This window comes from Vicugna pacos, chromosome X (genome assembly GCF_048564905.1).
Source record: "Vicugna pacos chromosome X, VicPac4, whole genome shotgun sequence".
In the NCBI taxonomy this organism is placed as follows: domain Eukaryota; kingdom Metazoa; phylum Chordata; class Mammalia; order Artiodactyla; family Camelidae; genus Vicugna; species Vicugna pacos.
Window position 1 is genome coordinate 90,149,019 of NC_133023.1, and position 17,234 is coordinate 90,166,252.

Sequence of the window (17,234 nt, forward strand, 5' to 3'; positions counted from 1 at the left end):
CACCCCTATGTTTGTTGCTGCATTATTTACAACAGCCAAGGCATGGAAACAACCTAAGTGTCCGCTGATGGATGAATGAATAAAGAAAGTGTGGTGTCTATGTATACAGTGGAATATTACTCAGCCATAAAAGAAGGAAATCCTGCCATTCGTGACAACACAGATGGAACTTGAGGCTGTTATGCTAAGTGAAGTAAGTCAGACAGAGAAAGACGAATACCATGTGATCTCTCACTGACACGTGGAATCTAAGAAAAAGCAAACCAAACTCACAGATACAGGGAACAGACTGGCTGGTTGCCAGAGGTGGGGGGTGGGAGGTCAGTTACAAAACGAAAAATCTTGGGGATGTAACATAAATATATGGATGAATATACATAGATACCTAGATATAGATCCTCAGACACAGAAAAAATACAGTCTGAAAAGTAAATCCAACCAATTTACAGGAAATACAGTAAATAAGTAAACATGGTAAAATACCCCAGGGGGCTGGAATCAGCAAAATCCAGACTGTGAGCACTCAAAAGGCAAATAATCCACTTTCTTCACCAAACAAATTATAAGGGAAATAATATATAAATGGAGGAAGAGCTTACAGATTAAAAAAAGATAGATGACGGATCAACCAATGACAACATATGGACCTTACATGCATTCTGATCTTTAAAAAAAGAAACCTTTTTTAAAAAGCATTAGCTATTTATGAGATAACTGGAAATATGAATACTACTGGTTATTTGATGTTAAAGAATTTTGGGGGGTTTTCAGGTGGGATAATGCCATAATGATTATGTTTTTAAAGAGTTCTTATATTTTAGATATACATAGTGAAATATTAACAGCTGAAATGACATGTCTGAGATTTGCTCCAAGATAATCCAGGGAAGGAGGAAGATGAACTGGGAGTGTGAATGGTGCAGAACTGGTTGATGGTTGTTGGAAATGGATGATAAATACATGGGGGTTCATCACACTATTCCGTATACCTTTGCTTATGTTTGAAATTATCCATAATAATTTGTGAAAAAAAGGTAAATTCAACACAAAATCGCAATATTCCAAAACAGCTTATTATACTTAAACAAATAATGCTTTAATATTTAATGAAATATTCACAAAAGACTTTGAGGTAACGCAATGTATCAGCAGACAATTTCAAATCCCATGCAAAAAAAGGTTATAAAAATGCAGTCCTGATACATGTGATTAAACACAAAATTTATTTGACTTTTAAGTAAAGTAAATACCAACATTGTAATCATGAGGTATAAGGTCATTCCGTTTCAAACTCTGGTTCTTAGTCTTTCGCATCAAAAATTAAACTAAATAAATTCTGAATTACTTGTGGATATAAATCTACAAATTCTTATAGAGAATATCAGTCGTTTGAAACATGCATTTGAAACAACACAATACAATAAGCACACACACTGAAGTATGCTGATCTTAAATCCATCGCGAAAACAAAATGCCATTTTAACTAACCTTCTTTTCCCCTCTTTCCAAAAGAGTTGTGATATCTTCATCTGTCAGCTCACTTTCTTTAGAAGCAAAAACATGGGTGGCTCCATGACGTATCATTTGCAACATTTCCTCTTTTGCCATCTTGTTAGACTGCTGGTCAATGAGTCTTCCTAATAATAAAAATAAAAGTTGTATATATTCAGTGATATTCCAGAGAAAGCAGAGCATAATGGTTCTAAACAGACAATACATTTAACCATAAGTAAAGTTTTGTAACAGAAAATTAGTGAGCTTTAAAGTAATTTTTAATGAACAACCCTACAAGTTTTTCTTCTACCATACCTTCTATTCAATATGAATTTCCTTCTGTAAAATTCAGTCAAAACATAGGACAGAAAGAAACATTTTTTCATGTTCAAACTTCATTTCACAGGTCAAACTTCTCTGTATGACAAGGCATCTTCTAACACGTTTTCAAAATTTTAAACCAAACATTTTATCTGCTAAGTAATATCAAGTACTTCAAGAGACATGCCACTGACATTCAACTATAAGCCAGTAATGTTCACCTACCTACTCCATATACTGAATGCAAGGCTTCGAAATAGGAAGATTTAAATTAGCATTTTTAATTGACTTTTTTCCTCTCACTAAGTTTGCAATTTTGGTCAATTTTCATTAAAAGTAATCTCCTTTGAAGAAAATTGCATGTGCTTTTTGCAAAAAAAAAAAGCCTAATTAAGTTTATACATATAAATACCTTGCTGTATGACAATTGAGTCAAGTCTCAGTTTTATCTCAGCTCTTTCAACAATCCTTTCTTCAACAGTGTTGTCCGTAATGAGACGAAACACACGTACTGGCTTCTTCTGACCGATACGATGTGCCCGATCCTAGTAGAAAGAATCCTAATGTAAGACACTGGGTATTCTGAATAATTCTGGATACAGTGTGTGGTATAGCCATCATATGCTATAAAATTCTGAAAATAAAATTAGTTCCTGATCTCTCTAGACCTGCCAGTTTTGAAAGGAGGATAATGAATATTTAGAATATCTAACCCTGGGAACAAAGGAATCTGCAAATATTCTACCATGCCATGAATGGAAACTTCCAGAAGGACAACAGACAAGGCCCCTTTAAGATGAGGACTAAAGGGAGCTGAAAGCTTCTGGATTAAGTTACTAAGTAACTTTAAGCCACTAAATACAAACACCTTCTACACTAGCAAGGAGTTTTTTAAGTGAGGGGCAAAGTAGTTAACAAGGGTTGCTATGGTGGCAAAAGTCAGCTTTCCCTCATCAGCAAGCAGTTCTTTCTGCTTACTGAGGCAATTCAGGGATCTATAGTAAAGGGTCATAAAAATTAATAGGATATTAATACCCTTACTATATGGTCTAGAATTGGTCCTATGGTTTATAGTTGGTAAAGGTGACAGGTGGCAAGTTCTGATAACATAAAAACAGCTAGGGGGAGTGTTTTTAAAACACAGAAGCTGCCAGAGCAAATAGGTGAAGGGAGGAGGGGAGTCGAGAAAAAAAAAAATCAAAGAAACAAGGTTCAAAACAGTCCTTGTATTGAATGTAAAAACACCGGAGCCCAGTAACAGTTTCGAAGCAGCGCACCGAAAGACAACGCAACACCCCTACATGTATTTACATTTCAAACTCAAATCAGTAAATTGTGAAAGATCAGCTATATTCTAACACTTTTAAGGAAATGAAGCGTTATCAATAGGTTTTCCAGTTCAGTAACACTGCAACTTACTGGGGCTTACTCCTACTTAGTCATATCAAACAGGAAGGTCAGTACCACGCTAAAGTAGTAATAATTATGCCAAAGCATGTTGAATTTGAACTGTCCCAATGGTCAATATTTTTCAATTCTCTATTACAAAAGAAAAGGAAGAACTTCTAGGGTATGCCTCATCATTGGCATATAACTTTAATTGTTTCCAAAGACAGTCAATTGTCCCACAAATTCTCAAGATTTTGAATGCATAGCTGTTTTGTATCTTTTTTACTTCTGAAATTATATTGATCTTAAAATGTGAGTCACAATGACTGAAGTTACAGCTCTAGTTCAATAAATGACACCATGATGAAAGATAACAGACAGCTCTCTGAAATTTTTTTAAAAGGTAGAATAGTTTCTGATGGTGTCCTTAGGTAGCAAATGTTTTCCTGGAATATATTCCTTTGTTACCATTTTACCTTCTGGCCCCAGCTGTTTTATTACAAAAGTTAAAATTCTACCTCTCCCAATTTCAATGCTAAGGATTTTAATATATTCAGTTGTTAAGCAGCATAATATTGAGAGATTAATTTTTAAGCCCTTTTCACTAAAACATATGTATGTGTCTTCTTCAATATTCAGGAATGACAAAAGCCAAAATTGGCACACAAATTCTATAGTTGGATTTGGGGTGCATTTGTTTATTTTCATTCCATTTGTCGTTGCACTTAGCACAGCCAACTCTGTTTTCCAGGAAAATCTATTATAACATCTACAAAACCTCCCCAAAATTGTTGTTACCTTTTTATCATTAATTATCTTTGTGCCCTATAAATAACAATAGTTTTCTGAGCTAAGATACATTTCCGACATCATTAGAAATTACTAACCATAGCTTGCAGGTCAACCTGTGGATTCCAGTCTGAATCATACAGTATAACCACATCAGCACTTGCCAAGTTAATTCCGAGGCCTCCAGCCCTGGTACTCAGCATAAAGATGAACTTGCTACTATTAGGAACATTAAAGGCCTCTATTGCTTCCTTTTTTTTATTAAGATTGACACAGGAGATGGAAGAAAAAGAGAGAAAAATCAAATTATACTACCAGAGTCCTTAAGAAAAAAATATACATTTTTAACATGCATGCTCAAAACCCCACTTTTTAGAATAATACTTTATAATATTATTTTTTATATTTTAATAATATTCTTTATAATACTCTTCCATCTTCAAAAATATTTAAGCATCTATCTATAAACTGTACTGTACTATGTAAATTGTTATAAAAAGTATATTACATAAAGTTCTAATCTTTAGAAGCTTACATCAATAAAGACAAAGAACAATCACAAAGACAAATTTAACTAAGCAAGTAATGAATTATTTAAATTATTTTAAAACAATAATAGTGAAAATGTTTTAATTGAGTGAGAGTTGAAATATATCTAGGGGGTAAAAGTGTCAGAAATCTCAACTTCATTCCCATTAGTTTATGAAGGATTAATAAAGAAGATATAGTTTAGAAGACCAATCAAGAAAGAAAAAGGTTTAGAAATGGGAATGAGAGCAACAGATAAAGGGGGAGGTAAGTAGACTTATTTCCACATGGCGAAAAGGGGCAGACAGGGAAGTAATGAGGAAAATTAGGAAGGTAATCCAGGCATATTTAGTAAAGAGTCTTAAAAATTAATAGGATGTTAATATCCTTACTATATAAAGATCTCATACAAATTAGTTTGAAAAAAACACTAAAACCCCAAAAGAAAAATGAGAAATAAAAAAGAGCAGACAATACACAGAAGAACAAATACAAATGGCTAATAAACACAAGAACAATATTCAATCTCACTAGTAACTCAATAAATGCAAATTAAAACAACATAATACCATTTTTTGAAGATTAAAAAAATGATAATACTCAATGTTGACGAGGGGGCGGTGAGACGGGCACTCTCATACATTGCTGCTGGGAGTGTAAATTGGTACAACCTTTCTGGAAAGCAATTTGGCAATATGCATCAAGAGTCTTAAAAGTGTTCATACCCTTTGACCCAGTAATTCCACTTCTAGGAATTTATCCTAAGGAAATAATCAGAGATGGGCATAAAGATTTATGCATAAGGATTTTTACTTACGCATTACTTATAATAGTGAAAAATTGGAAACAACCTAAATGATCAACAATAGGGGGATAAATTATTTATAGTATGTCCCTAGGATGAAATACTACATTCAAATTATTCTTAACAATGATTTTTTTTACTCACATAGGAAAGTACAACTTAACTGAGTAAAAAGTGCAGTGTATAGCATGTAATATTAATTACTTATATATGTTATAGTGCACAAAAAGATTGGCCAGAAATACTTTTATTTTCCAAATTTCCTTGGCAATCATATATTACTTTTATAATCACAAAATACAGGAAGTTCTATTTTTTAAGAATGGTCAAAAGTTGCAGGCAGAGAAGGTGACTCTGCCGCAGCCCACACAGCAGGTAGAGGGGCGGTACAGAAAGCAGCATGGTGTAGTGAGAGGCAATCGGTGTAGAGGAAATAGCAAAAACCTGGGCGTGAATCATAACTCTACCATTTATTACACATGTGGTTCTCAGCAAGCATTTAACCTCTCTGAGACACAGTTTCAAATGGAGAAAATTATGCCAATACTTTACTGGGCTGCTGGGAGAATTCAACTGAACTGTAAGTTGCCTAGCTTATAGTCGTTGCTTGATAGATGTTAGTTCCTTTCTCTATAGAAGCAAAGAGGCCAATAAGTAAAGGTGACAGGGACTGGCTGAATTTAGCTACAGCAATGGAGAAAGGGCAAATCTGAGGGCTAATGAGAAAGAATTGCTTATTATTCTAGTTGCTGGCAAACAACTAGAATAAAGACTCAAATGAGGTCTTCCCCTTCTTATTGGGAAAATAGATGAAATGCTTGTCTGAACAACAACATCATGGGAAGACAGGACATTTCCAAAACAAAATGAACAGCTCGCACTCTGCTGTATCTAAAGTCAAAACATGCAATTCAAAGTCTCTGAAGGGAGAACATTATTTGACATTTTAAGAAGCCAGATAATTTGGGCATAATTAGGTAATGTCCATATTGTTCATGAGCAGAGAGATTAGTCAGAAATGCAAATTAACTATTCGAGATCGGAAAGCACCTACTCTTCTGCCTTCAATTCATCTTCATTCCAGAAGAAAGGCCATCTTGAATTGTACTCAATGGCCTATGCTTAAGGTGGATTTGGAGAAATTCATTCTCAGGAATAAATTAGTAAAAGCCCAATAAAGCTTCAAGTTACCATTTCAGAGAGTAAAACATTATAGAGCAGGGAACAACGTAAGCTTTGAAACATCCCCACATTTATAAATATTACAACTGTTTCCCCACAGGGGGCAGCAGGGAAACCCTTAATGTGAAAAGGGCCTGCTCTCCTGCTGTGACACTACCGTATATACGACAGTCAGGTTTCACTAAGGAGGCACACAAGGGACGGAGTGCCCACTGTAGGTATGGAAGGAGAGGGACACAGGCTGAGAGTCTCTGTGGCCTGAGAAAGGGTCCTAGAACTGAGAGGTAAAAAGGCCCACGTGCAATTTCATGACCTGTGGTCTCTACGCACTGCACAGTACAAAAACTGTGTTCATATCTATTATATCCAATGATCCTCACAACGCTGTCAGGAAAACAGAAGCCTAGGCATTAATATTACCCTTAAACTACACAGTTACAGATACTGAGGCTCAGAGGATTAAATAGCTTGCACACACTACATAGTGGTGGAGCTGGTGCTAAAATTCAGGTCTTCTGAAACCAAGTTCAAATGCATTTTCCACTATACCATGAAATCACGATCTCTGCCCAGAGCATGAGTATAGACTTAAAACAGAGGCCAAAGACAGAGCCCTAAAGGATCACAGAAAAGAGAAGATAAATTAGCAAAGCCCTCGCCCAAAAAAAGTGCTTTAAAGGGTTTAAAATACATTAGACCCCTGACATTCATGAGAAATAATCTAAAAATCTTCAAGAATTTCCAAATTAGAGAAAGATACTGGGTGCTAGGTAGGCTTCCTCACTAGCTACGGGACTCATTTCTGCACTGCAATCATTTGGTATTCCAAGATCCAGATGCGTGATAAGCACCTACACCTCTGTCGTTCCACTGCAGTTTTACAAAATTTCTGTAAGACTGAGATTATTCCCTTTACATACTGTCTCATGAGTTCTTAGGGTTGCTCATAAAATGAAAAAATCTCAATTGTTAAACTCCACGAATGGCGAGGGTCTACTGTAGGAGGCAAATCAAGAAAAGAAAATGACATAGAATCTGGGGTCAAAGAGTACATTGAGGAACAGTAATTCAAAGGTCAGAGACAGCAGTGGTTAGATGAGTGAGAATGTCTTTGAAGACCTTGGAAAGAATGATTCATAAAGAGTCAGCGTAATGGAAGTCCAGCTGAAGATCTGAGAGAGAGGTGGTAGCGACAAATTCAATGCACCCAGCTAAAGAAAAGGGCAAAATTCAAAACTACATAATGATGAGAAACATAGCTTAACTGAATTCTCATTTTTGAAGTCTTGTTTTATTTTCTCTTCCTCACCTCTCTTTCTTCATGTGGGGTTTGTCCATCCAGTCGACAATACTCATAACCACGCCACATACAATAATCCTCCAAAATGTCCAGCAAGCGAGTCATCTGGCTAAAAATGAGAACCCTTGAACCTAAAACATTTCACCAAAAAAAGCAAGTTATTCCACCTGTGTAAAACTAACTTGAAAGTTACAAAAATAAAACATCCTAAGCAATATAAATACATAGCACATGAACATTCCACTAAACACACACACACCTCTTCAAGGGATACTACAGAATTATGCATTTCTTGAGTCATGCATTTTTAAAGCCTTCAAAACCCTCCACACACATTGAAATCATTTAAAGTCTGCCTTTATTCTGCCCTGAAGATGTTTCTACTCTCTCATCCTCAGTAGATACGCCCATACTGGTCCAAGCTTCTCTTCCTAATGCACAAGTCTGTCATGTCACTCTCCACAACCAAATCTTCTATGACCATATCCCACCACCTTCAAAATAGTCCAAACTCCTTAAAACATAGTTTAAAAGGCCTCTTGTAATTTGGCCCCATCCATCTTCCCAGACTCATCAACTACCACTCTATCCAAATACCAACAGCTCCGCACTCCCTTCTTTCACACCTCTGCTTCACTGCCCTGGAAGTCCCTTCCCTTCCTTTCTCTCATGGTTTACTCCTACACATTCTCCAGTGCTACCCTCAAATGTCATCTTTGTGAAAACTTCCCCAAGTCCCAATCTCTCAGCACTGATCACAAAGAGCTGTAACTATTCCCCCTCACTTCACTGTGAGCATCTACAAGGCAAGGACAGTGGTCTCACGCATCCTTGTATATCCAGCCCGTAGGACAGTTCCTAACAAACAGTAAGGATTCAACGATGTCTGCAGAACAAGTGGATGAGTGAATGACGAGTGATTATGCAAAATGTTATTCATATACAATCTTAAATTATTTCATGTTAATTTGAGGATTTGTAACTCACCCTGTTCTTTAAGTTTGGCCAACAGTTTATCAAGAACTACCATTTTACCACTGTTGCTAACGATGTGCTCATCGGTGGTATAGGGTGGACCAGGTTCAGCACCATCAAACAGGTAAGGATGATTACAACACTTTCGAAGCTGCATCAGAATGTTTAAGAGTCGCATCTTGTCCATTTTGCCAGCAGAGTTTAAAACATCAATATCTTTCATCAGGATCTTGGTGTACCTAAAATTTTATACTATAATTAATCATCGACTATTAAAAAAGCTTAATGCCATCAAGAAATGTCCCTTTGGTGACCAGCTTAGATTCCTGTTTAAAGATAAATAAAAAGATTTGATTTGAGACTAAATCTGATCAGCAAAACCAAGAAACTAGTGAAGTTTTGAACATTTTAACTTGTATGTTGCCTATAAACCTGTTTCCTCCTGCTTTATCCATTGCTAGAAATTTCCATCAGCTGATGACAATTCAGATAACTACATCTGACAATTATTTAATAACTACAATATTTGCTGAAAGTTGGTATCCAACTTTTACTGTTTGAGCTAAAAACAATTTCTTATACCTGTCTGTACAGGTCATTTTTTTCTGATCCTATAAACATTTTTATTATCTTTTCCAGACCTTCACCCAGATGAAAACAGACCTATGTATCCTCCTGGACAGTCATAATATTTCATTATAACCACAGCCAACCTGTACTGAGTGCCAGTGACAGGTATGTGAATCATCTTGTTAAATCTTCACAATTCCAAGATAAGTACTAGGGTCACCCCCATCTTATAGACAGAAATTCAGGCAGCTAAAAGAAGTAAAACAACTTATTCAGAGCCAAAGAAAGGGACAAATCCAGGGTTTGATCTTATGACTGATTCCAGAGAATATACTCTTCACCACTACCGGATACTGGCTTCAATAATAGAGAATTCACTATATAAGTGAAGTAATATCATTTATATAAGCAACATTTTGTTAACATGTCTAATTTATGATTCCTTGTGACTCCTCATGTCAATTTCCTGCTGTTTGTATTTATCAAACTATTCCAGTTTCTATTTTTGTAATATCCACATCACTGATATTTTCATTCATCTTATTATTACTTGTCGTGATTATCATTATTACTATTTTCATTGATGGAAAAAAGCAACAATAACAAATGTGCCAGTGACATTATCCCCTTTAACTCTGACATCATCTTTATAACCTAAGTATTATTATCCCCATTTTTCAGAAAGGAAACTGAGGTTACATAACTTGTCCAAACTAAATACCTACTAAGAGGCAAAGCATGGACTCAAACACAGGTCTATAGATGTCCAGGTCCATGCTCTTTTCTAAAGGTTAAATAAAATACTCCTCAATTTTCTATTAAAATATTTGAACTACATAACTCGGCATTTAAACATAAAATGTAATTTATGAACTAAAGGCACAATTGAACCACTACAAAGCTAATTTTTAATAAATCCTTATACATAAATAAATTCTAATGGAAATAAAATAGCTCACCATTCTCGCTGCATTTTACTCAGTCCCAAGTAAATCTTGATTTCCTTTTTAGGGGGCAGGCTCTTCTCTACATCAGTTTTTATACGACGTAACAAAAATGGTTTCAAAACCTAAGAAGTGATAGTTTTTATAAAAGTTTATAAAACATTCAATGTTATAAGCCATTTATTTCATCGAAAACACCCTAATGTGAAATTTACTTCCCACTGTATAATCTGAAAAATACTACCAACACCAGCTGCTAACTTTCTTGGTAAAAAAGAACCAAGTAATGGCCCATTAGAAAATCAGAGTAGGGGACCTAAATTAGACATTCATGATCTGATGGCACAAAAGACATTAAAAATTAAGACAACAAGATTATTGACTACTGAAGACGTAAAAAATAACCTTTAAAAAAATTTGCTGTCGTACAAGATTTTTAAACCTTAGAGGAAATCTGAGGTCAGAGTAGATTGGAAGGTCTCTAAAAGTGAAATAAAAATTCAGTTCATTTCAAAATGGTTAAATATGTGAATGAGGAGAAAATGCTTCAATGTTAAGAAAGATGTGAATGAACAGAGAGAAAACATGAAATAATCAGTGTACACCTGCAAGGCAGATTCTATCACAAGGGAAAAAAATCTGTAGAGTACCTGCAATGTACCAGACACTGCACCATGAACTTTATTTTACATAAGAGTATTAAATCCTTACAATAAATCTTTTGAAGGAAATGTGATTATTTCAATTTTAGTAATGTCACCAGTCACTTTGACAGTAAGTGGTAGAAGCAGAATTCAAACCCAGATTAGGCTGATTCTATAGCCAGCTCAGTCCCTGAGTAGCTGTTATGAGCTGGGCAAGTTGCTTAGTTTTTCCAAGCCTGTTTCCTCATCCATTCATCAAAAATACATCTATTTTTGGTATATGCCCAGGCCAAGCATTTTTAAATGGAGATAAAGATACCTACTTTCAAGGCTGCTGTGACAGTCTGTGGTCGTGCCGTGTAGGGCTTGACCATGGCGAGTAAAATGCAGCTATTATTATTAAAGTTCCATGAGAGGTAAGGAAAAGGGAAGTGCAAAAGAAGACTTCTGGTTTCCTGTTTGGGCCTCTTAAATTTGTCTAAGAGGCATTTTTAAGAGTTTAAACTGCCTGTGAGACATTTAGGCAGAAGACTCAGAAGGCAGAGGGACATGTAAATCTAGCTTAGGCAAAAGATGAGAGAGAAATCTGGAAGTTGTAAGTTTCGAGTGGTAGCTGAAACTATGGGAGTGGACCCCCAGGGAGGACATGTATGAAAAAGAAAGTCAAAGACAAAGCCCTACAAAATAGGAAACTTTCAGGGACAGAAAAAGAAAAGCCTGTAACAGGGACTGAATCGAGTAGTGAAAGAGGTTAAGAGAAAATCCATTCAAGCAGGAGTGGCTAGCATCCTAAACATTCGAGAGAAGCCAGGAGGCTGGCCAAAGGGTATACCCTGAACCCAGCAACCGAAAACTCCCAAACACTTGTGAGACAAGCTTCGGCTGTATTTTATGGATAAAAGCCAGTGGTCAGTGGATCCAGGAGTGAATCGGACCCACTAGAGACAGAGTAAGCAGCACCCAGGGCTGCCCGAGTTCCCGCTGTTGGAGGTCCAGCGGTGCTACAACCTGTGTTACAAGATTCTTAGAAGACCTGTCCTCTAGTCCTCTTCTGCATTCTCACAATAAATTCTCCATTACACGACGTCATTTGTTTCTTGACTTGTTCTGTTTAACTCTAAACAAATATTGACAGCATGAATGACTGTTAGGGCTTCAAGTCAATAAACGTCTAACGAGCAGTTACTCCGGCTCAAACGCACGGGGCACAGAGCAGGGGAAAACAGACATGGCCTCTGCCACACCAAGGGTACATTTTGCCAGGATCGGAGGAGAGAGAGAGAGAGCAGGACAATATGTTGGTTTTTTTTTTAATTTGTAAAGAAGGCTTGAGATGCTTATTAAAAATAGCAGACAAAAAAATAGCAGAACACTTCTATAGCCACTTCCACACAAAACTCCTCTAAGCCAATTTAAAAAGTTATAGGTGTACATCTGAAAAAAGAGTGACTAGGAGATTTGGTGGTGGAGATAGAGAGGATAAACCAATGTCTCAGAAAGCTTAACTAGCAATGGAATAAATGAGAATCATAGCTAGAGAGGGACACTGTGTTGAGGGAGTACTGTTTTGTATATACGTGAGGGTGGGTGGGTCTCAGTGTGGGTTAGGACTTAATGACGGAGATACTTGAGCATGTTTACATGTTGAGGGAAAAGAACCAATATGGAAGGAGAGGTAGAAAATTCAGTCAATAAAAAGGATAAGTCAAGGGGAAAGGTCCATATGGAAACAAGAAAAGTTGAGATCCAGGGTTTGTGTTGGAAGAATTAGCCATTGCCCAGAGAAAGAAGACTTCTTCTACTCAAACAGAAGGTAAGAAGCACAAATACAGCTAACCTTGTAAGATGGATATCCTTGAAGGAGTTCCTAGCTAAGGACTTCCATTTTCTCTTTGAGAAAGGAGTGATGTTCCTTGCTGAGAAAGGAAGAGGGCAAGGAAGACCTGGAGAAGAAGTCTTGGGGAGACTGGGGAAAGTCTGAAATAGCTGTTATACAAGAAAAGGGAAACGATGCTGAAGAAGGCCATGCTGAAGGCACACCAACATTGTCAAATCCCAGCTTATGTTACGGGAACAAAACCATGGTGGTTCCAACCAGTACGGTGGGTGTAATCTTTTATCAGTTGAGCAGCCCCAGTACAGAGCAGGTCACTCTGCTCATAAGGGGTAAAAGTAGAATTCTAACCCAGAGGACAGAGACACAGTTACATAATTCCAGTTTAGGGCTTTTAGGGCAGAACTGGCAGGTCAAGAGAGCAAGGGAGTTTGAGATATTGGCCAAAATGGCTCAAGTGATAGCAAATGGGCTCTTTGCTGGGTACAGAAGAGGTAATAACAGAAATGGGCTGACAGATAGGGATGGAAAGCAGGGGTCCAGGGACTGGGTATCTCTGTAAGGCAACAGGACAGGTACAAGAGGAGTTACATGAGTGAAAGAATTAGAAGGCTACGAGAAGCTGTTATCAAAGAATGGAAACCTGGTGTTCAATGAAAGTGAGGAAGTCACCTGGTAATGAGTAGAAGACAGAGAAGACAATGGGTGGAGGGTGGACTTGCAAGATAACTCGAGCCCCAAAGGAAGAGTTCTACACATGACCGTGGAGAAGAAGTGGTTTCGAAACAGCACTGTGGAACCAGGAGAATACTGATGCAATACCGAGGATGTGCGGGGTGTGGGAGGGTGGACAGCCTCTATGGGAGAGGGCCTCATTATCCATGGGGGAGAGTCAAAGCAAAAAAATCGGTTTCCACAGACAGACTGAGGACACAGTGGGAGTTTGCCTCCCAAAGAGGCTGTCAGAAAGGTTGAGAGGGAAAAGCACTGAGATCGAGACAAGACGCAAATCCACAAGTTCAAACAGATTCTATGACAGTTGGTTTTCTGGCTCAGTTACTAAATTTTCTTGTCTGCTATTACTTACTGCGTGAAGTCTTTCCACAAGTTTTTGGTCACCAAGACAATTTTTAGTGTCAAACCAAGAATCAAAGTCCTATGGAAGGGTAAAAATTCTACAGTAAGTGCACAGTTTTTTAAAATGCAATATTCTATAAATTCTTACACAACTCATACAGCAATAATTCACTTTAAAAGCACCTTCAAAAATATGTTAACTGTGATGGCCAATGTTATTTACTTCTGAAAATAGGTAAAATAGTGGTGCAGTTAACAAACTTGAACCCCATTATATAGGCACTCCATCAGCAGTTTTTCCTTAAAAGCCTTTTATTAGGCTTCCCCATACCATAGGAGCATTATATCCAGTTAAGAGGAGTAGGAATAAGAATATAAAGTCGAAGACATACTAATGAAAATATGAATTAAACAACAAAAATGAACAAAAGCAAGATAAGGTATACAAACCAATAGATAGCTGAACTTGGTACTTTTTATTATCAATTAATATCAGTAATGAGGAAAATCGAGCTCCAAAGTCCTTAAATCATTCAATTCAGTTTGCTGCACTAGCATAACCTTGTGTTAATGATAAAAACAGTATAAATCATACATTTACAAAATATGCTGCTTTTCAAATTACATATTATGAGCTCTTTAATACTCACCAAATGTTAATGCCTACAATAATCAGATTATTTCAATCACTCCATCTGCCAAACTAGTATGCAGAAAGCCCTTGCAATGTATTTACGAGAAAACGTATTTTATGTATTTATTTACTTTTAAATAACTTTTAAAACTGAAGTATAGTCAGTTACAAGGTGTCAGCTTCTGGTGTACAGCACAATGTCCCAGTCACCAATGTAATCACAAGAAAATTTAGAATGCACTGTTCTGAACTCAGCCTACTTCATGTCGTAACTTGTGGTAGCAATGTGATAGAGGCAAAGTTTAACAGGCAGGATGATCTCAAAGAAAAGAAACATTATTTCTCTAAATATCCCCATTTGAAAAACTTTCTACTTAAGAGCTCTTTTCTGAGAAAACCAAAACACACAGATAAAAAAACTACAAATGAAAAAGAACTATAAATTTCAATTTACATTCTGTGCTTTGAAAACAGATGTCCGTGAACATAAGAAAATTATACTTAAACGTATGACTCAAACTTACATCTGCAGAATTAAAGACATCAGGCAATAGAAAGTTGAGTAGGGCCCAGAGTTCATGTAGGTTATTCTGCAAAGGTGTTCCAGTTAGGAGCAGACGGTTCGTTGACTTGAACTCACGAACAATCTCTGAAAGCTAGAAAAATAATAGTTAACGTTGTTTTATTTCTTACAATGTTCAATATTCAGTTCTTCACCCAACCCAATATACTTTTTGAGTACAATAAAACTTGAAAATTAATCTTCTATGGAAAAATATCCTAGTTAAGGTGACACTGCCACCTTAACTTGAACAAAAAATTCTAGGCATTTCTACACTTAAAAGAATGCGGATCAGAGTCACACCTGAGACTGTTCCCCTACTTCAAAAAAATTTATTTTGTCCATTTTGGGTTCACCGAAACAGTCAGAACTCCATGGAATCCAGGCTAGTCAGTTTACACAATAATGCGTCCTTCTTTGGGCATGTTCACCTACGTGCCAAGCCAAGTTCTGTCTTGGTCTGGTCACAATTTCTAAGCACCAGAGTTGAACTCATATATTCACTTTTTAAATATGATACAAAAATTAAAGCACAAAAAGTAGAAAAGAACTGCAATCTTATCAATAAAAATGTTCATTTTTATAGTGTTCTTAAATTAACTAGTATTCTCTAACATGCATCTTTCTTATCAGGTATTAATTCCAATTTGAAAACCACCACCTGGTGGTTTTGCTTCAGTACTGACCGTTTCTCCCAAAGTAGCCCAGTGATCCAAAGAGAGGTTCATCATAGTAACTGATGCTTTTCCTACTGTTAATGGAGTTCAATGGCAAGAATGTTGGTACTTTTCAATGTTAACACCACACTCTAATTCACACAAATCAGATAATTCTAGGAAATTAATTTTTTAATCCATATGAATACACATAAGGTGGTTCCTCAATAAAAAAACAAACCAATGCAAACAACACTTGTACACCAAACACTGCCAAAATATTAACATACTGTAGCATAAGAGGATTAGGCCACAACAGGTATAGCAAATGAATACCAAATTTTCTTTACATTAAAAACTGTGCTCAATTTTCATTTGCCTTGCATTCAATAATTTAAACTTCCAAATCATTTTAAAAAACTGATTTTCATTTACATTCTGTGAATACGATCACAATCTTCCATCACTTTTTTATTCTGAATTCAGGAAAATAAACAAACCTATGTGGTAGTTAAAGGAAAACTTTTAAAAAGACATTGAGAACTAGCTTACCTTAGATTTTTCATTCTTTATTCTGTGAGCCTCATCGATGACCAGGTATCGCCAGTGAAACTTTTTGAATACAGATTTTTCTTTAATTACCATCTCATAAGAAGTAACACAAACATCCCACTCTCCTGGCATCATTTCATCACGAATAAAAGCAGCCTGATGCAAAATAAAGTTCCTTATATTAGAATTTGCTGACAAGATGTCACAGAATTAAAGCATCAACAGAATATTAAGAACTTTAAGAGACCCTAGGAATCATTTGGTCTCATCTATTTTAGAGAGAGGAAATCTGAGGCCCAAAGATACTTTTGTGGTCAATTATCTGGATGACATGCTAATATTTTCACCAACAAAAGAAAGGTAAAGTCTTCATTAAACGAGTACAGCATATTCAGTGAACTGGAGATCACCAGAAGATGACAATTACTAGGCGCTCTCTTCACACTACATCGGGTCAAAAGGACATGGGCAAAGGAACTACTTTCTGAATACCATATTTTTACCAAGATCCAAGCATTACCAACACGATTATCATTCCAATAAATGGAAAAAGCTCAATATACATGAGTGATTCCAACCTCGTGAGATGTCTTGTATGCTTCCTTCACTTTCCAGCAGGGGTGAGTCAAAACCTTTGTTCGAGGGTCATGAAAGCCCCCTAATGTTTTTGTGAAATCCCTGATGTTGTTATGAGGCTATGAGTGTGACTTTATAAAGGGAACTTTATCTAGTACAGGACTCTATTTAAAATGGTGAGACTACTTAAAACTATTTTTAAATCTTCATAGGCAGTGGCCAATGTGGTAGCCAAGTTGACTGAAAGCATTTTTAATTTGTATGAACTGAATTCTAGATTATTTTTATCATGGGTCAAAATAAAACCACAAAGGTTAACAGGGAGCAGCAAAATCTATACTGAAAGGGGGCTGATAAGCACTGTAAACCCAAAATTACAGTGCATAAACAAAATTAACTGTT

The 17,234-nt window shown here is 36.4% G+C and overlaps 1 protein-coding gene across 10 annotated transcripts in view; it reads right to left on the bottom strand.

Moving 5' to 3' along the window:
* Positions 1-17,234, bottom strand: part of SMARCA1 (SNF2 related chromatin remodeling ATPase 1) — a 65,541-nt gene that overhangs the window by 36,589 nt on the left and 11,718 nt on the right. For 6 of the 10 annotated variants that reach the window (XM_015238910.3, XM_006203991.4, XM_006203994.4 and 3 more), the window contains 10 exons: positions 16,257-16,412; positions 15,011-15,142; positions 13,863-13,931; positions 10,313-10,422; positions 8,796-9,022; positions 7,818-7,939; positions 5,247-5,282; positions 4,092-4,244; positions 2,228-2,360; positions 1,489-1,637 (listed from right to left, as the gene is read on the bottom strand). In XM_015238910.3, coding sequence (XP_015094396.1) covers positions 1,489-1,637; positions 2,228-2,360; positions 4,092-4,244; positions 5,247-5,282; positions 7,818-7,939; positions 8,796-9,022; positions 10,313-10,422; positions 13,863-13,931; positions 15,011-15,142; positions 16,257-16,412 — 1,287 coding nt within the window. The remainder of the gene's footprint in view (positions 1-1,488; positions 1,638-2,227; positions 2,361-4,091; positions 4,245-5,246; positions 5,283-7,817; positions 7,940-8,795; positions 9,023-10,312; positions 10,423-13,862; positions 13,932-15,010; positions 15,143-16,256; positions 16,413-17,234) is intronic. The other 4 variants (XM_006203992.4, XM_072955770.1, XM_072955769.1 and 1 more) reach the window with 1 other exon arrangement.